The 27,978-nt window shown below is 47.1% G+C and overlaps 5 protein-coding genes across 15 annotated transcripts in view; 4 read left to right on the plus strand and 1 right to left on the minus strand.

Annotated features, from left to right (window-relative positions):
* The window catches only part of LOC130527577 (protein sidekick-1-like), a 122,407-nt gene extending 115,481 nt beyond the window's left edge, over positions 1-6,926 (plus strand). Inside the window, 9 exon segments of the mRNA XM_057036199.1 lie at positions 1,317-1,503; positions 1,585-1,722; positions 1,803-1,964; positions 2,051-2,176; positions 2,593-2,757; positions 3,310-3,447; positions 3,764-3,884; positions 3,967-4,096; positions 5,354-6,926. Coding sequence (XP_056892179.1) covers positions 1,317-1,503; positions 1,585-1,722; positions 1,803-1,964; positions 2,051-2,176; positions 2,593-2,757; positions 3,310-3,447; positions 3,764-3,884; positions 3,967-4,096; positions 5,354-5,659 — 1,473 coding nt within the window. The 3' untranslated portion in view covers positions 5,660-6,926.
* A 643-nt stretch (positions 6,927-7,569) lies between these two features.
* Positions 7,570-12,982, plus strand: LOC130526806 (zinc finger protein 585A-like). Of its 10 annotated transcripts, XR_008950861.1 has the most exons (4): positions 7,572-8,014; positions 8,763-12,010; positions 12,262-12,344; positions 12,561-12,982. XR_008950861.1 is itself a non-coding variant. In XM_057034747.1 (2 exons), exon 2 carries the CDS (start codon positions 8,841-8,843, stop codon positions 11,883-11,885), a length of 3,045 nt encoding a protein of 1,014 aa, XP_056890727.1. In that variant the 5' UTR covers positions 7,570-8,014; positions 8,791-8,840; the 3' UTR covers positions 11,886-12,982. The 10 variants fall into 10 exon arrangements, 7 of the variants coding, with proteins under 7 accessions (XP_056890727.1, XP_056890729.1, XP_056890724.1 ...); XR_008950859.1 differs by having other exon boundaries at positions 8,763-12,344; XR_008950860.1 differs by having other exon boundaries at positions 12,262-12,982.
* A 188-nt stretch (positions 12,983-13,170) lies between these two features.
* gpank1 (G patch domain and ankyrin repeats 1) lies at positions 13,171-15,181 on the plus strand. Its single transcript, XM_057034879.1, has 4 exons — positions 13,171-13,772; positions 13,842-13,983; positions 14,102-14,183; positions 14,408-15,181. Exons 1-4 carry the CDS (start codon positions 13,380-13,382, stop codon positions 14,847-14,849), a joined length of 1,059 nt encoding a protein of 352 aa, XP_056890859.1. The 5' UTR covers positions 13,171-13,379; the 3' UTR covers positions 14,850-15,181.
* On the minus strand, positions 14,918-18,220 carry LOC130526852 (cytochrome P450 3A56-like). 2 transcript variants are annotated; one of them, XM_057034832.1, is made up of 14 exons: positions 17,959-18,220; positions 17,758-17,851; positions 17,563-17,615; positions 17,380-17,479; positions 17,125-17,238; positions 16,965-17,053; positions 16,615-16,742; positions 16,408-16,535; positions 16,225-16,270; positions 15,988-16,148; positions 15,861-15,928; positions 15,632-15,790; positions 15,391-15,553; positions 14,918-15,291 (listed from the first exon to the last, which is right to left on the minus strand). In XM_057034832.1, exons 1-14 carry the CDS (start codon positions 18,027-18,029, stop codon positions 15,217-15,219), a joined length of 1,449 nt encoding a protein of 482 aa, XP_056890812.1. In that variant the 5' UTR covers positions 18,030-18,220; the 3' UTR covers positions 14,918-15,216. The 2 variants fall into 2 exon arrangements, with proteins under 2 accessions (XP_056890812.1, XP_056890811.1); XM_057034831.1 differs by having other exon boundaries at positions 16,363-16,535.
* Positions 18,221-18,928: 708 nt separating this feature from the next.
* foxk1 (forkhead box K1) lies at positions 18,929-27,955 on the plus strand. The gene is made up of 9 exons (XM_057034793.1): positions 18,929-19,593; positions 21,638-21,853; positions 23,765-23,963; positions 24,069-24,215; positions 24,413-24,606; positions 24,839-25,011; positions 25,091-25,345; positions 25,650-25,817; positions 25,929-27,955. The coding sequence occupies exons 1-9, from the start codon at positions 19,145-19,147 to the stop codon at positions 26,159-26,161; spliced, it is 2,034 nt and encodes a 677-aa protein (XP_056890773.1). The 5' UTR covers positions 18,929-19,144; the 3' UTR covers positions 26,162-27,955.
* The last annotated feature ends 23 nt before the right edge of the window (positions 27,956-27,978 follow it).

Genomic DNA, 27,978 nt, shown 5'->3' on the forward strand with positions numbered 1-27,978 from the left:
TTATTGGTCTCAGTATCACTTTTCAGCTTCTCTCTCCGCCAGAACTCCCCTGTCCTAACCCCCCCTCTCTTAATACTTCAAACACAAGGTTATCTGTCCCACTTTAGACACATTGATTTCTGCTGGCGCAGTGGGGGAATGGAGAAGAAAGAAGGGAAGGTAATATTTGCAGAGTGAAGAAATAAGATGAGCAAGTGATCCCTGTAGAATCCTGATTAGAGAAGACGATGGAGGATACATTTCAGCTGACTGACAAAGTGGTGGAAGTATGAGGCAGAGGGGGTTAATGAGACTAGGAGGAGGGGGGAAGAATGTTGGGAGGGTCAGGCTTCTGCTAACATTCCTGTAGCACAGACAGAAGCTAATACTCAAGGTAAAGTTTGACATTTGACATGTACTGAAATGTTTTAGAGACCTCATGCTAGCAAGTGATAAACAGAGGTCAGGTTTGCTTGGGTATTTTGGAATCTTAAAATGGCTTTGAACAACTCATCATGTATGTATGTATGTTAAGCTCTGAAGCTGCTCTCCGGCAGGTGCTTCCCACCTGAGCCAATAGAAGCAGTCAGGACTGCTGCTGGAGCAGGAGCTGTTTCTCAGGGTTCACCCTCAGCTGCCCAGGCTTCACAGAGCCATATTTCTGCTGCTTGCGGCTGCTGGAAGCACATTCCACTCCACTGGTGATGTCTTTATGGCTGATTGTCACTGATGTTATACACATCCAATCAAACGGGGCAGATTTAAAGTACAAAGCTGCAGGTTTCACTCATATTTCAGTGGAAATAATTTGTCAAGTGCTCCTAAGATCAGGAGGATAGAGGTTTTAATTAAAAAAAGTCAGACTGGGAGCCACTTCTTGATTGGATATATATTTATAGTTTTTTTTTTCTGGTATTAAGACGTTTATTATACTATATGGCTGATCCCATTTTCAAAGTTTGTGCAGCCGATTATGTTGAATTTTTTTGACCGCGGTGCAGTGAGGCACAAATCGTGTCGAAATGTGTCTCATTTCCAAAAGAATACTTTTTCATGGTTGCAAAACAGTTTGTAATTGATCAGAGTACCGTTTGATCTGTTGATTGATCTGGACAGCCGTGAAAGACGTCTTAAAGTTCAAGGCTCCTTGAAGTTCTGCTATTTAGATGTCACTGTTTGTTTCTGCTGTGGTATTTGAGCCGTTAGTTTACCTTCAGGACCTCCCAAAAGCTTTGAGGGCTCATCCGGGATTTGAACTCGGCACCTCTTGCAACCAAAGCGAGAATCATACTCCTAGACCAACGAGCCTCATGTCAGTGTTCCCGCTGGTTTCACAGATCCACTACTGGGAGAGGGACAAGCAGAACCAGACTGAGAAGGTCAAAGTGATTTTTGTCCCACACACGCATGTGCATCTCACCAACCTGACAAGCTACACACCTTACCTGGTCACGCTGACAGCCTTTAACACAGCTGGAGACGGCCCGCCCAGTGACCCCCGCGGGGGCCGCACACTTCCGTCTGGTGAGGAATATCGGATGATACTATTCCCTTTTGTTTTTAAGCCTGACGTCCATCTTATTCGATGCTCGCTGTGTCTTCCAGCTCCCAGCCAGCCCAGTTACCTGGACTTCTCTGAGTTAACAGGAACAAGTGTAAATGTGTCCTGGGGCGCTCCAGTCACCCCTAATGGACAGGTGGAGGGCTACAGGGTGACCTACCAGCCCACTGCTCCTGTACAAGGTATTTGAACAGATACACAACTCCTATGACCTGCTATAGAGAGGCCTGAGATGGTTTTGAATAATCTCTAATGTGAGCAGGAGTGAGTAAAATGGTGACAGTGGATGTGAGAGGCAGCTGGCAACGATGGCTGAAGGCTCGAGACCTAATCACAGGAGCCACGTACACGTTCAGCGTCCAGGCTCTCACAGTCAGCTACGGACCCCCCATACGAGCAAACCTCACTGCTCAGCCCGTACAAGGTAAACACCTGTGTGTCTTAATGAGAGCACATTTTAACACATTATAGGGTCCAATTTCTGAAGCAAATATGTTTCTGACACCGCAGGTGCCCCAGGGTCACCTGTGGAAATGTCCATCACCAAGACATCCAGTGCCCTCACTCTGCACTGGTCAGAGGGAGATACGGGCTCAGCGCCCGTCACCGGTTACGTGGTCGAGTCACGACCCTCAGGTCAGCTCTCACAGCTCTTTTCCTTCCTTAAGGCGGATGTCAGATTAAACATCAGTGTGCAGCTTTAAGCAGATTCATTAAGACCTGCTGAGCAAATCAAGTCAGCAGCAAGTTCCTAATGAAGATGTTTAATAAGACTTAAGACACCCAAGATAGACTCTATTCCCTGACGGATAATAATATTAGCACTCATTTCACTAATAAAATCAATAATCTTCCTCACGACAGTGGTAGTATTCTTTTAAATGTGTTTTGTAGCTTTTTACTTCTCCATTGATCATATCCTGACAATTAAAAACAGGTATTATTTAATGAGAGCTATTTCCTATCTTTGTCAGCCTTCTCCATCACATCACAGTCCTCTCTCTCTTTCTCTCTCCCTCTTGCTTTCTCTCTCTCCCTCCCTCCGTCTTCAGACGAAGGAGTGTGGGATTCTTTTATCAGGCTGATCCCTTCTAGCAGCAGATCTGTTACGGTACCACTGGAGCGCCTGAGGTCAGGGATCAGCTACGAGTTCAGAGTCATTGCCATTAATCGCTATGGTTACGGACAGCCAAGTGCACCCACGGCTGCTCTTGCTGGTAATCACACGTGGCTACGAGACTACACACGGATGCAGATCAGGCCTATAGATAAAGCTTTTCTCGTCACCTTGAAATTGTTCTGAAAATATGGTGCTGCATTGCTGCCTCCTATAGGAAGTGTGGTGAAAGTACAACGATCTTCCTGTCCACACAGAAAAAGGCATCAATTAATTCACATCTAAATGTCGACATCATCTTGTTAATGTGTAACATCACAAAACAATGACGTCATTCAGATTAACTTGATGGCAAGAATTCAACCAAGACATTCAAATAATAACACATGCAAACACACGCGCGTGCGTGCTTTCTATATGTAGACGTGTTGTAACTTCCCTTAACATTTGCTCTAATAGGTTCTATTATTAAAGAGTCCCCATAACGGCATTTTCAATTATTAAGCAACTATGTACTATAAATAAATAATGTGAATGTGTTTTGCCAGTAAAATGGTTTACACACTACATGGAATAAATATGTAATGCAGGGGTTTGAATAGGTTGCACGGGTGATTGTCTCAGATTTAGAGTGGAAACTTTGTGCCTGCAGCTCTGTCAGAACGTCCCTTCTATGAGGAGTGGTGGTTCCTGCTGGTCATGGCTCTGGTGGGTCTGATCCTCATCCTGATTCTGGTCTTCACCCTCCTGCTGCACGGACAAAACACCAGGTTCAAAGCCTGTGGCACAGGTCTGTACTTCTGCTGTTGTCTCATCGGTCAGACTCATTGGATACTGACATGTGCATCAGCGCGCACGTATAAAAGCTTTAAATCGTTTCTGCAGAAACCATCTCTGTGATGTCGTTCTGTCGTTATTGAAGCTGAAAATGAAGCTGTGTCGTGCTTCATTTCTCATGGCTTTCATTTCTCCTGAGTCATTGAGGTGCCAGGTATATTCTCAGGCAGGAGAGGCAGCAGGATAGACACTGACAGCTGAAACAGGAAACAGCAGGGGGGCTCAGAGAACGTGTAGAAAACCTTCCACGTGTGTGTTTTTCCTCCCAGGGAAACACATGTCCACAGCAGACGAGTCAGTGACGCTGGACAACGGAGGGTTCACGGCCCTGGAGCTCAACAGTCGAACGCTCAACAGCAAAAACTCTTTCCTGAAAAAGAACGGCACCAGGTGTCTGCTCGTCTCTCTCTCCTACACACACACACGCGCACACACACGCAGGATCTAAACTCATGAGCATGTGTGTGTGCAGGTCTCCTCCCAGGCCCAGCCCAGGTGGGCTCCACTACTCTGACGAGGACATCTGTAACAACTATAACGGCGCTGTGCTGACCGAGAGCACCACGCTGACAGAGAAACACACCGAGGTCTCTGAGTCGGAGGTATCTGTCTGTCTGTCGCTCTGTCTGTCGCTCTGTCTGTCTGTCTGTCACCATTTGACACTGATCACAGCCAGTGTCCCCGTCAGTGCTCGAGAGTTAAATGAAATCTCATCAAAACGGCTGTTTGAAGTGGTATAATTAGGAAAGCTCCGAGGCTGTGATTAAGCCTGCGGCGTGACTTTGATCACTGATTCAGAACCGGTCCTGGTGACGGACCCGCGTGTGGCTCTGTTTCACCGCAGAAGGACAGGCTTCTATAGCTGCAGACACTGAAGCTGCGCACCGATGAACAGACCATCACCAGAATGCTGCTGGCAGCTGACAGACGTGGGCGTTATTGACGGCTCAGCCTGCGTATTTGTTCAATCAATTAGTTCCTTAAGTCTTTGTTTTCCTACCATCTGGGCGGATTCAGATCCGCAAAGTGAAACGTCAATAAGTACAAAAGTGTCACATTTATATTTGATCATTTCGACACCTTCAGGACTTAATGTTTCCATCTGTTGGTAAATGACAGCACGATTCATTTGTGCGGACGCGCTCGAAATTTAAAGGACGATAATTGAAATCATCTTTCTCGGTTTATTACATGGAGTAATTAACATTTCTCTCAAGTCTCAAAACTCCATCATGCTTTAAGTGGATTATACACAAAACTGAGTGGAGCCGTGTAGATCAGATTGAAGTTATAATGTTTCATGTGTGTCAGATGTTTTCAACAAATCCTGGAGCCTGAACCAAATTGAGGATTTCTGTCTCGTCCTCTAATGAGCGTCTCGAAAAAAAATCATAAATTCAGCCCAGGAGAGAGAAGCTGAAGTAAACCCCAACATCCAGACCTCTCCAGCCTGCAGCCATGCACAATTAGTGCTTCCTCTTCTGCTTCAGCGCCAGCTGCGTCTGTGTCGGCTCAGCGTTAGAACTCCTCTTTGTGGACTAGATTGAAATCCCTCCGGGGAGGGTCTGGAGCAGGTCCGCTCTGACGTGTCCATTTAGCGTCCACCGTCTCCCCCTGCAGACAGTTTTGATCAGCAGCCGTCAGACGCTCGCACCCGACCGCAGGAGTTCACGTCGGCTGTTTGCGTGAAAAGACGGCGTTGTGCCGTGAACCTGTAGCTTTGAACCCGAACCAGCTCCTTCATCCACACATGTTGTCCACATCCGTGGTAGCTCATTATCAGTAAAGACTGGACTCTCTGGAGGGACCTGCGGCGGTGTTAGTCGTGTCTCTCTAACCTGCTTCGTGTTTGTGTCCAGCTAACAGACAGCGACTACGAGGACGAGCAGCCCAAACACTCCTTCGTCAACCACTACATGAGCGACCCCACCTACTACAACTCCTGGAAGCGGCAGCCCAAAAGCCTTAAAGCCGTCAGTTCTCCTTTTGGCTATGACGAGTGCGCCACCGCAGAGGCAGAGCCGTACTACCAGACCGTGGTCACGCAGCACAGTACGGGAGGCGCCTACACTCCCACGGGACAGCCGGCGCACACGCACGTCAATCCCAACACCAACCCGCCCGGGTCGCGTACCCCCGTGACGGGATTCTCCTCCTTCGTGTAACTGGAGACAAAATGCGCACAAGTTAGCCAACGCAAGAAACAAGGGAGGGTGGACGGTTTGTGTTTGGACTAAAGAAGACGGGTGCGGTGGCTTTCAGGGGACGAGGACGAGGAGTTGAGAAGGACTGAGGATGAAGACGGCCCTTCATGCCCCAAAGAAATGAACCTGCACTTATTGATCACCTTCTCCCCTCATTCACAAAGATCTTCACTGTGTCAAAGTGTGCGCGTGCGTGTGTGTGTGTACTTTTTTACTGAGTGTCACGGTTACTATTCCTATTTACACACACGTACAAACACCACCAGATGTTCATGCTAGTTCCAGAGACTCTCTCACGAGAGAAGCAAAAGCTCGAGCCGGTTTGTGTAAATATCGTCCTCCGAGCGGCGGAATCTCTGCACAACCCTTCTGTTTTCTCTGCTCCCGCTTCAGCTCACAAACACACTCACATGCTCTCACTCACACGCCAACTTAGGAACTCCCGGCGGGAGTGGAACCTTCAAGGTCGAAAGGAACGATCGGGAGGCAGCACAGAGGAGAGCTGCTTCTGTTGGCTGCCCCGTGAACACAAACACAACCGTCAGCGACGCACAAAGAGATCAGACACGTGAGGCCGAGGCCGACGGAGGATGGAGAGAGCGTGTGTGGGGGGGGGGATCCAGAGCTGAAGGCATCCTCGGGGAGAGGTTTGCCTGGTGTCTGACAGCGATAGGAAGCATTTGGGTCAAAGTATGTGAACCATGTTCTTTTACTGTCTCCTGCCTGTCGCCTGCACATCCACAGCCATAACGCTTGCACTGAGCCGAACCCACACATCCCATCCCGACTCTGCTCCAGATGTTTGTTTCTAAAGAGCGTGACACACGAGCACGCTCTCTCGACACATCTGCTCTGGGTCGTCTACTGATAACGCGAAGCGTGCACAGCGTGTTTATATTTTTAAGAAGGATTTTGTACAGGAGAGCGGTTTTTACTGTACTTAGTTTGTTTAATTCACATGGTGGGAAAAGCACTGGAGCGACAGGTAAGATGAGGAAGCAGCCATGTAAGAATATGCTGCTCTGAATGAGTGTGGCTGAATCCTAAAGCACCTCCGTCTCTACCCGGGCTTCACTTCTGCAGCCACACATGGACTTTGTATTTTTTTCCCCTCATGTACAATTTAAAGATTTCACTCCCTCCCTCTCAGGCAGCCAGAAGTCTCTCTCACCCTGTCACACTTGTTTTCACTCCCATCCAGTGTGTGAATAAACGGTTATTGTTTAAACACGTGTCCTCGTGGTGTGTTTTAGTCCCGGGGCAGTGAACACGTCTCACTGAATCATCCCCTACATTACATTAACTAAATTAAAGATGCGCCTTAGCATTTTCTAACCGCTTCAGTGACCCTGAACTGTCTTGCTGAAATCCTTTGCCCCAGAATGTTTAGCGGTAAAAAGGAGGATGGAGGGAATCATCATGATCTGTTTCTGTCTGGTGATTATGTTGGTTATTTCAGTGCTCCGCTCCGAGTGTAGGCATGGAGTCGTCTAAAATAGAAGATGTTTCCTCCATTTGTACCTGCAGATTTTTACCAGAGGCCGGAATGGAAACTGCTGATACTGAGGGGAAGGTCCATAAAATTTTTAAATGTGCATTAAAATCCATAAAATATTTAGAAATCGTATTTGTCATTTAGATGTCGTGACCCTTTGGAGAAAGAAAGTACTCTCCCTGTTGTCACTGAAGTGCAGCTGTATCCTCCAGATGTTGAGGTGGACGAGTATTTTATTTTTTTAAATGCGAGTCATCAAAGACACGAGGAGTCAATGGTGCAGCTTTTAATGTGCTCACACAATGGGATTATATTCAAGTTGTTTTCTTTTTTAAAAAAGGTGCAAGCGGGGCACAAATCTGGCACATTGAAGAGAGGAGATTTTGTTATGCTAAAACAGCTGATATGAGACATTTCTGGACCTGATTTAATCAGATCACGAAATAAAATGTGTTGTTTCACATATTAAATCATCCAGAGGAGGCTGGCTTAATAGTGACAACTCCCATTATGCTGCCCCGTGACTTTAGAAAATGTATTTTCTGCTTTAAAGCGTAAATATCCTCAGGAGTCCTCAAATTGGCCGATGCGATGCAGTGCGTCTCCTCGCCGACAGAGGGCGCTACAGGACCGCGGAACACCTGGGAGCCCGGAAAAGCCCATCAGTGTGGCGGATGTATTTTTCCACTTTAGACTTTCGTTTTTTTTTCTCAGAGGCAGCGAAAACGTTGAACGCCACGGAGATAAACTCGTCGGCGCTTGCAGTATTTGCCGGACATGTTCAGGCCGCAGCTCTCCCGCGTCGGGACTTGTTGGTTTTGGTGAGTTTTCCGCACGTCTTCTCGCTCGTGAGGGTGTCAACAGTGCGGGGCGGAAGCCCTCACGCGTGCGTGTGTCGCTGTGTTATTGCGGTGCTGCTGCGTGTCCAGCGCATTAACGCCGATGTTTGCTGCGTCGAGCGTCATCATGCTGCGCGATCGGCATCTGCCCCAGGGGCTTCGGTAAGATTTGTGTACAATGGGGGACCTCGCCCATTCCTCCAGAGCGTGTGGAAATTAGTTTGTCACAACATTAAATCACTTCTAGACGCACAGCTGGAGGATTTATGAAGGATTTAGTCCTGCTGGGTGCGACCTGGAGTGAGTAAATATGCTTTGTTGGGTTTTTTTCCCAGAAGATGTGAAATTTGTGATGAGAGATGAGGTCATCTGTGGTAATAAATCACACCAGGAGTCTGATCAGAGTGGCAGTTTTTAAATATATATATCTATATATTGATTTGCTGGAGTGCAGGGTAATGCTGGACTTTTTATTTAGTGTGAAAATGTGTCGTATGTTTGCAATCAAACAGTGGGGATCAATAACATTTTTCAGCGTTTTATACAAAATAATAAATTGACCGGATGTCATCTTTAAATTAACCGGAAGAGGGAGACATTCGACAGCAGTCTAACCGCAGTTTATTTTAGAGTGAAGCATCTTATTGTTTTTATAAATATCCCGCTGACATTTAGCCGGGCAGAACAAGGAACTGAGACTGAAATGGTGCCGTGTTTGTGTCTGTTGCAGTTCTCTGACACTGACTTTTGGGTTCCAGCTGGAACCTGAACCATAAAGGAGGATTTCCGGTCGGCCTCCTTAAGAACTATGGATGATGTGGCCGACAAATCTGACGTGGAGGCAGCGGCTAGCCGACGGGACTCGTCTACGGGGCCATTCCCAGAGCCTCTCCTCATCATCCTGTCTCCACCTCCACCTTTCCTGTCTGTCGCCGGTGAGCCTGCCATGAATTGGTACAAGTGGCTGAAAGCTTTTGAGCGCTACATCGAAGCGCTGGGTGAAAACGAGCTCACGGACTCCAGCAAAAACGCGTTTCTGCAGGACTGTCTCGGCCCAGAGGGCCAGCGCGTCTTCGCCACGCTGGTTCAGAACAACACCACCTACGCAGAAGCCGTCTCGGCACTGACTCTGTACTTCAGCTCCAGCTGCACCTCGCAGCTGCACCACCGCAGGTTCCTTCAGAGAGTCCAGACTCCCGGAGAGACCGTGGATCAGTTTGTGTCCGCTTTGGAGGTGCTGCTGAGGCCGTGCGACTATGGACCCTTCCAAGATAAATTCATCCTCAATCAGCTGATACACAAAACAAACTGTCCTCAACTGAGAGCGAGGCTGCTGCAGGAGAGGGGGACTCTGACTCTGGAGAAGGCGTTGGCCATCGGGAAAGAGGTGGAAGCAGCTCCGAGCGACTGCGTTCACGAAATGCGCGTGGAAATCGGGGATGACTCGGAGCCCCCTCTCGGAAAAACAGCCAAAAGAGGGCGGCCGCGGCGCGGCGAGAAGAGAGTTAAGAACAACACCAGAGCCCTCTCGGCTAAAGTCCTGAGAAGACCACAGAGACGCAAAGATGAATGTGGCGGGATGAATCCTCAGGATGGTGACAGGCATCAGCTGAAGGAGTCCGACGCTCCAGCAGGCGGCGGGAAAAACCAGAGCGTCCAGTCGCTGAAGATCGAAGTGGAGACCTCTAAAAGCGCTGTTGACGGCAGCGATGGCGCCGATGGTGGTGCTGGAGACGCTCCCAGCTGTCCGGCTAAACTGAAAGGACCGTGCTGTCCAATCTGTGTCACGCGCCGCTTCAGAGATGCCAACAAACTCGCCCGGCACATGAGGACGCACACCAAGGAGAAGCCGTTCGGCTGCCCCCTCTGTCCTGTCACCTTCAGCCAGTCCTATCACATGACCCGACACATGAGGAACCAGCACGGCGCGGGCCCTCACGTCTGCTCCACGTGCGGCCAAAGCCTGGACAGCTACGCGGAGCTGCAGACCCACAAGAGAGCCCACAAGCCGCACGTCCAGTCGTGCGTCGCCTGCAGCGAAAAACGCCCGAACGACGAGGCCTTCGTCAGTCTGGCGTGCTCGGGCGGCGAAGACGTGAAAGTCGGACAGAGTTCCGAGAGAAGCGGAGACAAAATCAAAGGGAGCGACTGCAATAATAATCCTGCGGAGAGACGCGCTTCTCTGGCTCAGGACGGAGGGGCTGAAGTCAACATCAAGACTGAACGCAGGGACGGCGAGGAGGGGAAAGCTCAGGGCGGAGGCGGGCAGAAGGAAAACGCCACCTCCAAGACGAAATCCAAAGAACATTCCTGTCCCATTTGTGTCGGGAGGCGCTTCAGGGGACCGAACAAACTGGCCCGACACATGAGGACGCACACCAAGGAGAAGCCGTTCAGCTGCCCCAGGTGTGCCGTCACCTTCAGCCAGTCCTACCACATGACCCGACACCTGAGGAACCAGCACAACGTGGGCGAGTACGTCTGCTCCAAATGCGGGAAGAGTTTAAACACCTGGCTGGAGCTCAGAGCGCACAAGAAATCTCACGCGGTGGAAGGCCTCACGTGCCTCGCCTGCGACAAACAGTTCAAGGAAAAGGGGGCGCTCTCGAGTCACCTCAAAGTGCACCAGAAGATCCAGTCCAGCAGCCCCAAGAGCCTCACCTGTGGGGACTGTGGGAAGATATTCGGCCGTATGTATCACCTGAAGAGGCACATCGTGACGCATCAGAAGGAGGCGGACAGCGAGTGTTACACGTGTCCGGACTGTCAGAAGAGATTCGCCTTCCCGGAAGACCTCAACAAGCACCTGCAGATGCACGTGAAGGAAAACAACGGGACCTGTCCCAAGTGTAACCGAACCTTCTCCGGCGCAGAAGAGCTGGAGGCTCACATGGGGGTTCACCTGAAGTCCTTCCCTTGCGACGCCTGCGGGAAGAAGTTCAAGGTGGAGTACGCGCTGAAGAAGCACCAGCAGTTCCACCAGAGCGAGCACTATTACTGCTCCCTGTGCCACAAACGCTTCATCAAGCTGTCGCACTACAAGAGGCACCTGACGGTCCACGGCAGGCGGGAAACCAAGTGTCCGCACTGCGACGGCGTCTTCCTGAAGGTGACGGCGTTCAAGTACCACCTGAGGACCCACACCAAGGAGAGGCCTCACCAGTGCAGCTGCTGCATCGAGACCTTCCAGGAGAAGGACGAGCTGGAGCAGCACTGCCTCAAGCACAGGAAGCTGAAGAAGGAGAGGCCGTACTCGTGCACCAGGTGCGACCTCGCCTTCCCCGCGCTCGTCGAGCTGACGGAACACATGAGCTCGCACGAGGGCGAGCAGCCGCTGAACTGCCCCATCTGCGGCAAGACCTTCCTGAACAAAAACAAGCTGGAGAAACACCTGAGCATCCACACCGGAGAGAGACCTCACCTCTGCTCCGTCTGCGGCAACGGCTTCCCCTCGGCCGCCAGCCTCAGGCTGCACGTCAACGTCCACAGCGGGGAGAAGCCCTTCCAGTGCTCCCAGTGCAGCAAGAGCTTCCGCTCCTCCAGCGGGCTGCGGCTGCACGGCAGGCAGCACATGGAGGTGCGGCCCAGCTACGAGTGCCCCGAGTGCGGCCGCACGTACGGGCGCATGACGGAGCTGAAGATGCACCAGCGCTACCACACCGGCGACAAGCCGTTCGAGTGCGCCTGCTGCAGAAAGCGCTTCATCAGCAAAGACAAACTCAACGTCCACATGAGGATTCACACGGGCGAGCGGCCGTACTCCTGCCACTATTGTGGTCAGACCTTCACACAGACCGGAGACAGGAACAGACACATCAGTAAATTCCACTTGGAGGCCGCAGAGAATTCTTAGTGGTGACGGGCGGCAATAAAGAGATGGTTTAAAAGAACGAGACAAGAATCTGTCTCTTCACCACGGTGCTGACGGAGGGGAGGGTGGAGGAAGATCCCCAATGAGTGAAGGAAACACCTCAAAAGGTTGAGGAGTGGCACACGTGAACTTAATGTATAGAAATTATTTTATATTTTAGCCTTTTAGAAATCTAAATCTTCCGTTTATAGCACCCTCTAGTGGCGCATCAGCGAGTTTGCACAGATGTGATCAATAAGTTTGGCATAATTCACTTTTTTACTCACAGGAGGTGAAATATATTCCCCCACCTGTATCATAATGAACCAAAGATAATGTTTACCTGATAATTTTGTTTCTGATCCAATCTCTTCTGTAGCACCAACAGGGACGAGGTTAGAGGTCAGTGAAGGCAGCACTGAAAAGTTATTTGCTCTGGATTTTCAAATAACTAACATGAAGGTATTTAAATGTTTTTCAATTCATCCTGTCCTGAATGAATAGGTAAATTAGTTAAAATAAGTTAATAAAATAAGATTTCATCCGATATCTGATGGTGTCAGGTAGCAAATTATTTATTTCAGAATTGAAATAATCCTCAAAATCTGAATGTCTCCAAAACTGCTGAAGAAATTGGAACGTGATGTATCAAACATACTGAAAATTCTGTTATTTCAGATGGGGAAAAAAAATTCTGTGAAGAAATCACCACAACAGCTCATGACTAACATCATGGAACCCGTAAAGAAGTAGCTCGATCACGAGTACAGTAAAATACCTTCATGTAGCTAAATGTGTCATCTGAACAACTCAACCTGTTTCGGTCGTACTGTATTTACAGTGCGTTAATGCAGTTCAGCAGAGTTTGAGTATATTTTGTTTTTTAAGAACTGTTTTCCTGTTACCACTGAAGACTTTGGAATGTGTGGTTTCTTCACCGTCTGTATTATCAGTGTTCACTTGGCTACTTCTTTTCTGTATTGAAGGATTTTTTTGGTTTGTGCCATAAAAACAAGTATTTCTCACACTTGAAAGTATAATGTCTACTTGTAAATATCAAGCTCCTGATTTAATTAAAAAAACAATATTGATTGAAGTAATTTTGGTTTAATGTGTCTCCTTGTCCTAAAACTAAAAACTAAAATAAAACTACGGATAGACGCACTACATATTTAGTTATTCGAAAAAAAGAAAAGAAAAAAAAAGGTAATACGTCAACTTCTCCACTTGATGGCAGTACTGAGCCAGTAAACTGAGTTATAACCCGCAAATAAACGCCGAAGAAGAGAATGAATTCCCTGACTTCCTGTTTTCGTCAGGTATCAAAAGGAGCTAACGAATTTTGACTTGGAATTGCTAAAAACAGTAATTTTGCGTCAATAATGAAGCGCAAAATTTAATTTTTCAAGCTGAAAATGCTTTTCACAAGCGCTATTATGACAATATCTTCTAGGATCTCAGTTAAAGGCCCATGATGCTATAACTTGTTTGCTTATAATGGCTACTTTCGGCTTCAATCCTGCTACAGAACAGGAGCGTTTTAGTATCGAAACAATTAAAAGTTCCAGATCCATTTTAACCACCAGTGCACTTAGTGGAGAAGAAGTCAGAAATTTCTACGAAAACTTAATGAAAGATGATGGCAGACAGGACAAAAATAAACATCGTAAGCCAGAATCCCGAAGAAGATCAAGAAGGAGGGTCAGAGTTCACTCAGATGTTCCAGTGCAACGAGGTACTGGGGACGGGGGAGGCCACCAAACCGGAGAGCCGGGTCACACAGAACGATCCAGGGAGCTGATGGGGCTCAGGTTCCTGCACTGTGCTCATGAAGGGAACATCTCTGGCCTCAAAGACCTGCTGTCAAAGGGGGTCGACATCAACTTCCAGGTTCGGTCCATTCTTTTCTGTTGTTTTAAATATTATATATTACGAACTAATAGTAACTTTGGCTTACAGGACGCTTTCTTCTGGACAGCGATGATGTGCGCAAGCTGGTCTGGACAGACAGATGCTGTTAAACTGCTGTTAGAGAATGGAGCCGCCTGGGTCGGGGTGGTTGATACCCAGGGCAGGGACGCTAAAGACCTGGCCCTGGAAGGTAAAACCGCAGCGTCTTCTGAGCTTCAGCTCGGTTCTACACATTTATAATCAGTGCTTGCGTTTGTGGTGAGTTTTACTCACTAATACACATTTGTATTATTAATTTACACCACCAGCGGGTCAGCGGGCAGTTTTGGAGGAGTTGGACAACTTTGGCAGAGACCAACAAACAACAACAAACACTCAGTCTGATAGCAGGTTTGCACTCACATGTCTGATACTGTGTTTGAGTTAAAACCCACTTTCTGTGTCCATTTAGTCCGACTTCCTAATGTTAATATAAACTTTGGACTTAAAAGATAATTAAATAACATTTATTGGCCACTTATATTTGGAAGTATGATGTCAGTTTCCATCTGTGTTAAAAACAGACTTTATGTAAAGTCTGCCTCGTCATCTTTTTGTGCTCTTTGTTCCCTCAGTGTTCCTCAGCCTCAGTGGTGTGACGTGTGCCAAACTGAGTACAGCAGCAGCAGCCTGTCAGAACATCTATCAACAACCCTGCATCAGTTCAGCCTGCGGCGCCCCCCACCCACCCCATATTATTGTCTCCCACCATCCAGCAACAGCTACAAGATGATGGTTCGTTCAGGCTGGAAACCAGGAACAGGACTGGGACCAGAGGGTGGTGGGCGGCATCAGCCAGTGTCCACTGTTTTAAAGAGGGACCAGAAAGGGCTGGGATTTGGAGGGGGGGCAAAAGCCAAAGTGACTCACTTTGGAGCCCGGGATCGAGATGCGGTGAAGCCACCATCCAACGAGAAAGATGAGAGAGGAGGAAAAGCCAAGAGGAGACAGGAGGAGAGGAAGGAGCAAAAAGACAAGAACTGGGAAAGAGATTTTCGATGTTCCTTCTATCTTTGACGCCTCCTCACGGCGGCTCACGTCTTTATTTGGACTTTTTATTGAGATTGAAGACATTATTACAAATGTTTAAACCACCATCTTTATTCAGCAACATGGCATCGAGACCATAGAAACTAATTGTTGACACATTTCTAACCGTGGCACAAATAAATGTATCTTGTAAATGTCTGAACAGAGATCTTCATGTTACCTGGAGCTGTAAAAACATCTTAAAGGTGTTTCATGGTAAACCTTCCCATATCTGACTCACAGCAAAGTGAGTGAGCGAGATTCTGAACAAAAACTAAGAATATTCCATTAATCTACCTCAATTAAAAATGTGTTTTAGACGTGTTGAATATTTTCTGACACTCCACAGCTGCGCTCAGCGTCTCACCACCCTGAGTTTGATTGGATTTATAGGCCCCACAAAGGTGTTAGGATCCATCTTAAAAGGGATCTGCAGACAATTGGAAACAAATCAGAAGGTAATTGTGACTGAATATTGTCGTAGAAGTAACACCCAGACCTCATCGGTCTGTCGTTTCAATATTCCCACCTCTGTCTCTTTGCAGACTGAGAAACTGTATTTCTGCAACGTTTCCACCAAGGCCAGTTTGACTATCACCAGAGCGAGACGCATCCCCAGACAGTTGCGCGGGCCGATCCCGAATGGCAAGTACGTGTAGGGGTTGATCCTCCCCTTGTTCTGCTTGCTGAATCTGCTGACTCATCAAACCGTGAGCAAGAACCACGTTCTTTAAACTTTCACGCCGTTCCGACGTTGGAGCGCGTCGTACCTGTCGGGTTTAAACTCCTCTGGTTCGGGCCAGTGTTCGGGGTCGCGGTGCAGAGCGAAGATCGGAACCATGACGGTCATGTTCCTAGGGATGGTGATTCCGCTGATCTCCACCGTCTCCTTGGCTGTGCGTTCCAGACGTGCAGCCGGGGGGTAAAGCCTGGCGATGGCACGAGCACCGGCGTTAACTGGGGTGAAACGCTGGCGTCGAGCTTTCAAGGCGGAATCACCTCAGACACTCGTTGATGACACAGTCCACGTACTCCATCTGCATCAGAGCCTCATACGTGACCGGCGCCTGGAAAAGTCACATTTTCACTATTTGCTGCACAGTTCAGGTGAGAGGAACTCTCTCACCCCGTCGGGGAAGGTGGCGTCGATCTCCTCCTGCAGGCGGTTCATGCTGCCTGGGTTTGTGGCCAGGCTGTAGATGGAGAGCGTCAAGGCGAGGGTGCTGGTCTCGTAACCGCCCGTCAAAAGCACGGTCAGCTGGGACACGATCTCGTGATCCGTCAGACCTCGACGGGATGAGCGTGAAAAAGCACTTTCAGCGCGAGCGTGTGCACCGTGACTGTGATGTCACTGCGTAAATACCGTCGTTCTTCTGAGTGCTGATCATATGCTGGAGAAAATCGAATTCCTGAAAGAAAAAAACCCTCAAATAATCATCATCCATCTTCTGATCTAAGCGTGCTTGTGTAGCCTGGTGATTGACGGAAATGTGGAAATTGCCGTGGATGTGTAGGTCGTGAGCATCCTGGTGCGTCCTGTGCAGACCTGGTGTGAGCCGCCGTCGCGCTCGGCTCTGATCTTCTCCACAATCTTTTTAACAAAGGCAAAGGAATCCCGAGGAAAAAGGGAGAAACCCATCAGCTGCAGCAGAGGAAGCAGAATGGGAAAACACCCTAAAGGATGGAGAGACAGACAGTTGCACTCAGGAAGCGTTTCCATCTAAAGGCATCCTTCCTAAACGTGGCGATGCACCTTGGATCATGAAGAGCGGAATGGGGAATTTGAACAGCTTTGAGGCGTGTTTAATGGGGAGGCTCGGCTCCATTTCCATGCCGAACAAGACGCCCGTGGCTACGTTCATGTTGTAGGCACCAAAAAAGCTGGAACAGACACACGGTGGGCGGGGCTAACTCCTCTGATCTTTACACTTGTCATTTTAACCATTTAACAGGTACAAATGTCTATGACTTAGCCAGGCTCAATGCTATTCATGTAATACTTTATAGAAACTGTTTTATCTTATGTCCCAAAACTGTTTTTAATGGAAGTGTGAACAAAAAAGGTGTATTTTATTATTTGTAAAGGTGTATTGTCACGTTTACTCTTTAATACTGATGACTTCTTCATTTTCAGCTTTGGGCTCCAAGCTACTGGTCAGTTTGCTGCTTTGACGCTTCATGAGACTAAAGATCTGAAACCAATCAAACACGATGAGAAACATCAGAAGTGGATCAAAGACTCGGGGTGGAGGTGGAACCGTACCTGTTTTATACGGCCGGTGGTGAAGAGAGGGCTGAGGACGTTCCGGATGCGCCTCCAGTCATCGTCCTCGGCGATGTTAACGGCATCGTATAAATCTCCGTTCAGATAGAAGTTCTGAAACAAACAACAAAAACCAGCTGGCATGAGGTCCAAGAAACCCTCCGATCACTTTGTGTTGATAGAAACTTTCACTTTATAGTGTTTTATTTAATGTTTTCACTGCGCTTCAGTTGTGTTCCGTGTTGATCTCCGCACCCGCCGGTTGGTGAAGTGTGTGAAACACTCTTTCACCAGGATGGTCCTCAACAGGTCAGGGTCCATCACAACCAGCATGGGCTTCCTCAGCTCATAGGTGCTGCACACAGGCGTGAGATTAGATTAGCCAGGAAACACATTTCATAAAATATGAGGGTTTGGGGTTCAGCCCCGTTTACTCACCCCCATATTTTTCCATATTTCTGAGCACACTCTTGGTCATCCAGGTAGTAAACCTAGTAAATGAGAATACTTGGTTAACAAACACCAGTCTGCATTTACTCCCCCTGCTTTACCACTGGAACATAACTGTTAGTCACAATCTTGATGTTTAAATGACTGATAAGGTTATAAATACGGAATAATTAGTATACATACATTGTTGTATTTGCAAATTGATCCAAAGTACATCGTCGGTTTAGGCCCCGAGATTCCAAGTTTCTCAAATATTCCAAAAGTCCTCTTTCCATACCTGCAGTGATTCAACGCACTTGTGAAACGAGGCTGTTTACTTGTAATTTACAAAAGAAATTTAAAAAATCCAGAACTTTTCAGTTGACCATCGTATTTGACTCTTACATGACAAATAAGCAGGTAAATGTGATGAGCAGAATCCATGTTTCCAACGCGAACAAGGGGAGATAGTTCATGACTGCCTCCTCTTTCAATAGTTGCTCGTCTTCCTGAAGTTTGAACCTTTACCTCCTGTTGTTGCGTAACCTTGCCACCGTTTCTCCCTGCGATAAACGGACAAACAGCGCCCTCGAGTGGATGCTAGACCGCTACCCATGCGCCTTGGCTCCTTCAGAAATCCGTTATCCGGGTTTTTCGGCCAACTTGTTCTTTCTATGTTTATAAACAGAAGATCGAGATTAAAATAAGCAAAGAAAAAAAAAATCTGAGCCGGGTAAAAGCAGCTCCAGTGCCTTCCGCATACTGGAACAAATGCACCGATCCTGTAGTAAAGACAGCTAAAATATGATAATGCACAAAAACTCGACCAATTACGCCACGTTTCCGTTAATCTGAAGACTATAACTACAAAATAAGGAGCTACAACCTACGTTGGGGTGCTCATTTTAATTTATTATTGTCAGTTAGATTTTCATTTATATTATTTGGGTGCATGTGTAGGTACGGCGAGTCGCACCAACTGTGACTGTAATAAAGTAAAAGGCTTAACATTAATTATAGCACATCACAAATCTCCAGATAATACAGCAAGTTTCCTGGTGTGACGACATCGTTTGTGCCGGTGTGGCGTTCAAGTACTAACTCGGTGACGTCCAAATTCAGTATATCTTCGGGATATAAATACGTCCTAATGTTTCTGCACTCGCAGTTTTTCTTAGATTGCCAAGCCTACCGATTTACTTGTGTACCTGCGAAACGAAGCGTTTCTGGCACTAAGGCACACATTAATTATAATGTTTTATCATCCCAGAGTGAATTCGACTGGGCTGCGTCAGCGGGATTGCCTTGATTTCGCCTAAGTGCTGTACGTCCGTGCTGCATTTACTTCAGGTGTTACCGCTTTGCAAGACGAACGTTTAACTTTTAACTGAAGGCCCTGAACGCAGCACGGTCCAGTTCCTGAGGCGACTCCGGGCCGCGTCTTGTAATGATCCGACTCCATGTTGTTCCGACAGCCACGGAGCGAACAAGTGCCCTGGCCGAAAACTCACGTTGCAACTCTGCGTGTGAGTGAGAACTAAAGTGCGTGCGTGTGTGTGTGTTCGAGTGTTTGTTGACCCTCCGAAAGAACATGGCAGACTACCGGGACGACACTGGAGCAAGAGCATTACTTGCTCTCCAGTCAGCACCATGTAGTCCCGTGCGTGTCGCGGTGACCTCGCACGGCTATTACCAGTCCTCGCTCGCCTTCCTGGGTCCTCCGGTGATGGAGAGCCCTTGTAACTCTGATATGAATCTTCCAGTGCGGGTCGCTTGTCCTCCCCCGCAGGCCCTTGCCAGGCTCGAGGGCCGGGACTTTGAGTTTGTCATGCGCCAGAGGACAGTCACCATAGGCCGGAACTCGTCTCACGGCTCCGTGGATATCAACATGGGGCACTCCAGCTTCATATCACGGCGCCACCTGGAGCTCAACTACGACGAGGCCAACGGTTTCTCCCTCCGCTGCTTGGGCAAGAATGGCGTGTTCGTAGACGGTGTGTTCCAGCGAAGAGGGGCGCTGCCGCTCTCGCTGCCCAGAGAGTAAGTGCTACAGCTAGCATAGCCGCCGACGACAGGCTAGTGACACCAGCACGGTCGTATTGCAGCTTTAGGATTATGCATGGATATTAACTTTTGGGTGGTTCGGTAGCTTCGGGGCTTGCGTCGTGTTTAAGTTCGTTATATCCTCTTTTAAGTGTCTTTTAACCTCTTCAACTGGTCACCTGATCTACTGTGACGTTACAACAGCTTGTAGACAAATTGCATGTGCGTTTTTATTGCAAATGTAGCCATCACATAGTTTTGACCAACGCTAAGAGTTTCCTCTTAAAACCTGGACAGCAAGGACAATAATGTAGTAATATGACCTCCATATTTGAGAGAGAGGGGTTCTGGTGGGCATACAACATATTTAGTCGTTAAAGTCATTAAATTAAGTCCCATCGTGGTCTCTTTTTATTCCTCTGCAGTAGGAAAGAAACAAAAGTCTTTATCCCAGTAAAAACCAACAAATGTTCAGAAAACTTAACTTTACATTTCCTCCAGAGTATAATCCTTTTTTATGTTTGACGATGACCTCCCAGTAATAGGATATAAAATCGGTTCACCACATTCCGAGTATTTTTCTATGAAAGCGTTTGTGAAAGTTGTGTACCACAGCTAGATTATTGTCACTGTTCCCTTGCTGTGTGTTTAGTCAACGTGTCCCCGCCATGTCAACATTAAGGTAAACAAACGCACCCTGGAGGGCGCAGTGCACGAGCGTTGTGGGCAGAGGTGTGTTTGTTTTGGATTAAATCACATTTGTGTTCTTTCATTCAAGAGGAAGCGCCGGTGTTTTTATGTAGACGATGCGCTTTTGTGGTGACCGTGTTTGAGATTTTACCGTTGTTGTTAGCTTCATCGTTTTTTAGCCTCTTAATGTAGCGAGTGAATTAGCGAACGGCGTGCAACCGTAGGTGGGAGGAGGTTTCTCGGTGTGTGTGTGCGTGCGCGCGCGCGTCCATCTATTCATTCTGATTGGCTGTCAGGAACCACTGTGGGCGTGGCCACCAGCCTACAGGAAGTGCAGACTGAAACCAACATCCTCACTGCAGGAGCACATGGAGTGTACACAAGACCATAGCTGTACCCCAGCGCTCTGCAGCCTTCCTGTCGTGCCCTTTAAGTCGTGTGGCAGCAGTTTCAAACATAAATAAAAATAATAGTTTGCGAATCAAGTCATTTTATGCTCTTGTGGTGATTTGCAACTTCCGACGAGAGCAATCTCTTTAGATTAGTACAAAACAATGAACAGCTTTTAGGAAAGCAGAAGTTATCTGCTTTTAGGAAAGCAGATAACTCGGAGTCATCTGCTTTCCTACCATCATCTTTAAAAGTAAAATTGAATCTTTGGCTTATTGAGGTATAAAATTAGCTCATGATATCCATTTTGATGTGACACTGTCTTGAGCACAGGCTGGATTAAAATAAACCCCAACAGCGTGAGTGACAAACTGTAAACATGTCACATCAGGCAGAACCACCGCTACACTGATACAGCAGGTGTTCTGTAGCATCCAGCTCCTGTCTGCAGGGAAACCTGTCAAATCTGTTCAGGTGTGTTGCTGGTGAAGCTGCTCCTGTGTGAAGCTTCAGTAGTTGAGCATGTTCTCTTGACCTGTCTGGTTCTGTATCAGATCAGAATCGGCAGTTTAGATATTCTGAAATATTGCTGTGGTATTTTTGTGGCGTGTATGTTCTCAGTCATGTAATGTGTTTATTTTCTAAATCTCTGAGCCTGATTTGATGCATTTTTGGTCATGTTTGGTTAGAAGTCTTGTTTGTTTTTATGATGACATAATTGCTGAGTTTACCTGCCAGTTAGAATTAGAACTAATATATTGACTCATCGGGGTGAATATTAACAGTTGTGATTCTAACTTAAAGACAATACTAGAGCGGCTGGTTCTTGTCTGTACTGACCCAAAGTCTGTTGGAACCTTCCTCAGCAACAGGACAGAAAAACATCTGTATATTTCTATGGCAACCACCAGGAAGTGAATTCACTAATTCGATTGTTTCTCTCCCGCTTCCTGTTTTCTAGGTGTGTGTTTCGTTTTCCCAGTACAGTAATCAAGATCCAGTTTACATCGTTGCTGGAGCCCGAAGAGCACAGAGAGAAGGAGCAGCCACTCCTTCCGCCTCGGCCACTTCTGCCGCACATATCCCCTCTCAAAATCAGCATTCCCACAATGCAGCAGCATGAAGAGCACATCCGGGCATTTGGTTCTCCTCTGCCCTCCCCCACAGACACCATCAGGTGAGAAGAGTCGGTGTGCAGTAACCAAACATCATAAAACAATGCAACACGTAGCTTTTTTTAATCTCGATGACCTTTAATGTATCCTCCGTATTGTGATTACAGAACTAATTGATTCAAGCAATATATTGAAATCAGTATTGGTGTTAGCTTTCAGTGCGATCACATCAGGGAATCGGAGGCATTAAACTATAAATAAAATCATTTTCAGGCTCATCGGTCCATCAAAAACAGGACTTTTTCCTGTTCTGTCAGTATTTTATTGACTTCAAGGGTTTCTCCCTGAAATCTCTAGTGAAACTTGTTTAAACATCAAAACACACCCTCACGCACAGTGTGATCTTGTCTTGGATAATTTACTCATCTATGCATTCGGGAGTGCGGAATTTTCGTTCTCCTTCGACTCGAACCCGAAGCCCACCCTGAAATGCTTCATCTGGCCGTTTTGACGGTGGGCTCGTCAGCTGCTGCGGCCTTTCAGCTGAGGTGGAAACTTGCCTATAATGCGCTGGCACATGCCTGACAATCACTGCTCTATAAATGCATGCAGCATGTGCATCTGGCAAGTGTGCTGCTGAGTGTGCCCTCCTGTGGTCCGTCTTGGATTATACATCCTGCATCCTCACATTATCAGCCTGCAAGTGCCTTCCTTATATGGAATGGCTGCAGCTTCGAGGCGTGTGATTGGCTATTGGGCAGATTGTTTTGCCTGTGGGCCGTTTTTCCGTCCATTCGTGGTTTCCTTTTTTTCTTTTTCTTTTTCAAAGCCCCCTACCCTTCCCTCTCGGCTCCTATTCACTTGCACGTGGATGCAGAGCGCGCGCACACAGGATAATCACTCACATTGCTTCCACTTTGGCCTTTTTGGGTCTTTTTTCTGGACCTTTTTTCGTTCCCTACCCACATACTTCGCATTCAGCGAAGGCTTAGGGCCCCAACTGTGACGGTAGAAGGAGTCACTTTTCCTGTTGAGCAACTTAAACGACTCTTATATAGTATAATTCTTCTAACAGCATTCAGATACTGTGTGCACATGCTGACAGGCCAAAATGAGCTGATACAATTTTTGAAAAGATAGAAGCGAGGAAAGTTACAGCTGCCAAAATAATTTGTTTTTGTCCCGACATTCATTTTCAGTGCTGGTTGCACAAAGCTACATTCAGACAGCCTGCACAGTCGGGTCACCAGCCAAAAAATACGAGCACATTCTCCACATGTGTGAGCGCTTGTGTGTGTTTCTGTGTCTGTATGTCAGTCAGTATCTTTGGCTCTCAGTTGCTTAAGGCAAATCAAAGCATGCTGACTCTCCCAGAAAGCAGTGTTTACTTTGCTAACAGAAGCAGGTGTGTGTTGTATAACTGTCTGTTTTCCTCGTGTTCTCTCTATTCAAGACCAGATAACAACTAGTTAATTTTTAACTTGTGATTTTGTTCTTGATTTTTTTTTTTTTTGTTTTGTTTGATTTGGCAGTTTTGCAGAGTTTTTTTTGCACAGTAGCATGCTAGTAAAGCAGTGTAGACCATTTGTGGTGTAGTTGAAGATAACTATAGATGAACAGTATTTACATTAGAAGTCTGCACACTATTGAATGCTGTAAAGATTCTTTTGGAAGAAAGTGGGAACTGAAGGGCACATCTGGTGGAAATTGAGGAAAATTGTTTCCTCAGCCTTGTTATGTAACTCAAACAGAACTGTTTATGCACCCAGATGTGTTTTGGTTGCATTGTCCAAAGGTCTCATCCAGTCAGATTGTAAAACTCTCTGCTCAAACATTACACGTGCCTTCGGCTGCTTTTCAAGCGGTGCACCGGCAATGTTGGCCAGTGCTAAGCTAATCCCAGGGCTAAACTGAATTATATTCACACTGTCAAATCAGCAACGTCATTAAATCTGCAGTCCTCTCTCCTTCAGCGTTCCCAACTCCTGTCCAGCGAGTCCACGTGGGGCAGGGTCGTCAGGCTATCGTTTTGGACGTAGCGTGACCTCTGACCTCCAGTTAGCAGCTGAATACGCTGCCAAGGCTGTTTCTGAGCAGAGACGCAGCCTTGCTGAGCCGAGAGGTGGGGGGAGTGACCAGCGAGGGGAGTCGGCTGGTGGAGACAGCCCAAAGGTGAAGTCTCAGAAACCTGTTATTATTCTCAAAAGAAATATTATTCTTGAGAAGAAATGTGCTTGAGATCACGTGGGCACTAACACTCTTATCTCCTTTTTCCAGGATGAGTCCAAGCCACCTTATTCCTATGCGCAGCTGATCGTCCAGGCCATCTCATCTGCCCCAGACAAACAGCTGACTCTCAGCGGCATCTACGCCCATATCACCAAACACTATCCCTACTATCGCACTGCAGACAAGGGCTGGCAGGTGGGCCCATTCTGGCTGAAACTTAATGCTTTGCAATAGCAAAGCAAACGTATGTGAAGCGTCTTATATTGCGCAGCAACAAACCACTTTCTACGATTTCAAATCAACAGGGAGCCTGGCCCGACGTGCTTTTGTGACTCCGATTTTTGGGAAATTGTGTGGAGTAAAAAGAAAATCTGATGTTTCATACTTTTCAGAACTCCATCAGACACAACCTCTCGCTCAACCGCTACTTTCTGAAAGTGGCCCGCTCTCAAGACGAGCCTGGAAAAGGGAGCTTTTGGCGTCTGGATTCTGCTTCTGAGAGCAAACTGGTGGAACAAGCTTTCAGGAAAAGGCGGCAGCGAGGGGTGGCTTGTTTCAGGACGCCGTTCGGACCCCTCTCCTCCAGGTGAGTGGGTTGCCTGCGTCCTCCACGGTACAGGTGTGACTCTGCCGGACTCTGTTAACTCTGTCCTCTCTCTGCTTCTGGCTCTCATTTGATTGGATAGAACAAAGTAAGTTTATAGATTGGGGCAAAACACGCAGGTGCCGGCAGTGATGAAAGTTATGGTTATTAAACTCCAGAATTGAATGATCTTGCTGTGCTACTTGGTCAGTTTCTCTCTCTTCTCCTTCTACAGAAGCGCCCCTGCATCTCCAACACATCAGGGGCTTCTTTCTCCTCCTTCTAGCGGTCTGCAGACTCCTGAATGTCTGAGCAGGGAGGGCTCTCCGATCCCTCATGACCACCACGGGCAGCTGGCTAACCATGTAGCATCTGTGTCAGAGTACCGGTACTCCCAGAGCGCTCCAGGTGAGTCTGGATGGAGGAATATGTGTTCAGCGGCATTTAACAGCAGTTGTAATCACCATCTGCCTCGCTCTCTCCGTAGGATCTCCAGTCAGTGCTCAGCCCGTCATCATGGCCGCACCCTCCCACCCAGCAATCCTGTCCTCAGGTCCTGGAAAGGCCCTCGCCTTGGTTCCAGGCGGTGGAGGCCAGATCCAGCCGATCCCCGTGCTCCACAACACGTCTCAGCCCTCTGTGACCATGGTGCGGGTCGTCACCCACCCTTTAACCTCCATCCCCCTGAATGGGTACAGTGCCGCCTCTCTTGGAGGAGCAGAGGGCAATGGGGAATTCAGAGGTACAGAATCTGTATCACAACTTTTGCTTTTGTGTTTTTTCATCTCTTGATCAAAGATGAGCCCCAAAAAAGTTAACTCACAAAATGTTTAATCCAGTTGATTTCAAACATGTAGAAAGCAACAAACTACCAGTAATCATCCACAAATAACACAAAATGTAAAATAAAAAGTACATGTAATATAAGCATAAACTAGAAATCACCTGATACGGATTGGAAGCAAGTGTGGACTTATTCCATGTCCCAGGTCGCGCAACGTTTGGGTTTATATATTAAATTACTGCCCTGGTCTCGTTTGGAGCAGAAGCCCAACAGAAGAGAGAGCGGGTGATCCAGACTGTGGACAGCGCCGTGCAGGGCGGGGATGGAAGGAGCCTCGTACCCGGGTTACATCAACTCCCTGTTCGCCCTATTGCTCAGAATGGCAGACACACGTCTGCAGCTGTTGCCACGGAAAACAGCCTTGCATCTGGTAAGAGCACTGGAATAATTGATTCAATGTGGATAATAGCAATATTAAGGGGTTTTTTTTATGTTAATGTTATTATCTGTTGAATTGGCATCTGCTCACCTTCCCTTCCAGGCCTCAATAGTCCTCTTCAGATTTTGGCAGCTCAGGCCTCCAGCTCTCCACCGGTGCTGGTGAGCCGACAGCCCAGCACAGAAACACCAGATGAGCACTCAGCTGAACCTCAAGCCAAGAGGCCAAAGATGGAGGAGGAGGGCGGGACCGAGTCTGCTCAGCATCAGGTCACATCTGCCCAGCAGCCCGTCATCGTCACCATGGCATCGCAAACCCACGACCTTAGGAAGTGAACCTAGGCGCCTTTCAGAAGGTTTCCAGAGGACGGCTTTCTTACTGTCCAGTAACTGTTTCACCTTTTATACGCGTTTCGTGTGACTGCTGCCGATACGGCCAAAACTGTACAAGCATCCTCTCTTTCCGCGACAGGGAATTCAGTGAAAGAAAATTACTTTGGTCAAACAGTCGGACCCTTCCACATAGTATCTGAATTTATTTAGCGGATTAAAAAGCTTTTTCAGCTTTACACACTTTTAAATAAGGATGTTGTACTTCTAAGAGCATTAAGCATATTAAAATCATTACAGCACTACTTTTTGCCACATGAATGTTATACAAGTTCATTCTCCATTGATCAGATTGTTCACTCTCAGGCCAAAGAAAGATCCTCTCCTGTACTTCCGATTAGGCTGGGTGTGTGTGTGTGTGTCTTTAGAAATTGACTGTTAAGACTTCTGAATGGTTTTTACTGGTCATAAAAAACGATGCCTGAGTTGAGCTGCAGCACGACTTCTGTGCGACTCGAGTGTGTTGCCGCCTAGTGGTAGAATTTAGCAGTGTTCCACTTGACGTCCCACCGGTTTGAGCCTTTTACACCAGTGGCGTGTGCTCAGATTTGCAACGGCCAGTATTTACAAAATAAACAGTGAGAGAGGAGTTAGCTGCAAAAGTAAATAATACATCTGAGAGAATGTTCAGAAAAGTGATTTTACACTTTTGAGGCAGACTCTACAGGGGAATTAAGACTGTTTCACCTCGGAGAGGAACGGTAATATGAAACAATACAATGTGAGGCGTTTCCTCTTGTTGCCTTCACAATAAAGCACTAAAAGGAAAGTTAGTTTTTGAAATAAGTAATGCTGGAATAACATCACAGAGCAGAAATAAAACAAAGGCAAAAAAAAATAGACAGGTGGCAACTTAGAGTTGAGAGAGCTAACCAAACGTAGATGAACCTTCAAATTGTATTCTGCTTGTTTCAGTAGTGGCTAAAGGAGAAATGAAACAGCCTGTGTGCAAAGTATTTTGTTTTTTGTCTTGGCGCAGAAAAGCATTATTGTAATAATCCTCAAAGCCTTAAATATCTACATCTTGGATCATTTTATATAACCTGTAGACAGCTTTATCTCTAGAGTAACAGCGCTTTAACATGACGTGCACAGCAACACTACAGCGGTTAGTTTAATCTTCTGTAGACTTGTCAGGTTTATCAGGGGCAGGGCGGGACCAATGCAACCACAACTCTCACCTTTTCCTTCATTTCAGTGCGGTACCTCTTCACATCTGGGATCCATATTCCTCTTTTTGGTTTGCAGTGAAAGTCAGTGATTTTCCTCCCAGTCTACCTCTGTCCCTCCTAGATGAGCAGTTCTCATAATTGTTGCCTCCACCAGGGCAACAACCTGATGGCAGTTCCTATCAGATGCTGCCTTAATGAGAGCCTGCTCAGCACTCCCCCCCACCCCCCCCCCCCCCCATTCTGATTGTCACTGCCTTTAGCTTCTCTTGTTGCCCTTGTACAGGCCTCGTTTTTAGTTGGCAATCAGACGCAATTTGCGCAATATTTCAGTGATTGTTATTGCACATAAGAAAAATGGATTAAAAAAAAGATGCATCATGATTGTATTGCTGCTTTATCTGCTAAATAAAAGTGATTTAGAAGGTATTTTTCATATTTGGGGGAAATGTACTATGTGTACAAACAGCTGTCATCAATACATTCTGGAAATAGAAAAGTATGTATTTTTAAATGTTTTTTTTGTGATTTGTTCATGTGTAGCAAAAATTAAAATTCCTTATTGACTAAAGATTGTCAGTCGCCCTGGTTTTA

The sequence above is a fragment of the Takifugu flavidus genome, chromosome 6 (genome assembly GCF_003711565.1).
Source record: "Takifugu flavidus isolate HTHZ2018 chromosome 6, ASM371156v2, whole genome shotgun sequence".
In the NCBI taxonomy this organism is placed as follows: domain Eukaryota; kingdom Metazoa; phylum Chordata; class Actinopteri; order Tetraodontiformes; family Tetraodontidae; genus Takifugu; species Takifugu flavidus.

Coding starts and splice junctions, on each gene's coding strand:
- LOC130526852 (XM_057034831.1), bottom strand. CDS start 18,029: ATGAACTATCTCCCCTTGTTCGCGTTGGAAACATGGATTCTGCTCATC. Junction 17,852..17,958: donor TTTACCTGCTTATTTGTCAT/GTAAGAGTCAAA, acceptor GAATCACTGCAG/GTATGGAAAGAGGACTTTTG. Junction 16,743..16,964: donor GAAGTCATCAGTATTAAAGA/GTAAACGTGACA, acceptor TGTCTGTTCCAG/CTTTTTTGGTGCCTACAACA.
- gpank1 (XM_057034879.1), top strand. CDS start 13,380: ATGGCTACTTTCGGCTTCAATCCTGCTACAGAACAGGAGCGTTTTAGT. Junction 13,773..13,841: donor GGGTCGACATCAACTTCCAG/GTTCGGTCCATT, acceptor TTTGGCTTACAG/GACGCTTTCTTCTGGACAGC. Junction 13,984..14,101: donor TAAAGACCTGGCCCTGGAAG/GTAAAACCGCAG, acceptor TTACACCACCAG/CGGGTCAGCGGGCAGTTTTG.
- LOC130526806 (XM_057034747.1), top strand. CDS start 8,841: ATGGATGATGTGGCCGACAAATCTGACGTGGAGGCAGCGGCTAGCCGA.
- foxk1 (XM_057034793.1), top strand. CDS start 19,145: ATGGCAGACTACCGGGACGACACTGGAGCAAGAGCATTACTTGCTCTC. Junction 19,594..21,637: donor CCGCTCTCGCTGCCCAGAGA/GTAAGTGCTACA, acceptor CCTGTTTTCTAG/GTGTGTGTTTCGTTTTCCCA. Junction 25,818..25,928: donor GGAAAACAGCCTTGCATCTG/GTAAGAGCACTG, acceptor CTTCCCTTCCAG/GCCTCAATAGTCCTCTTCAG.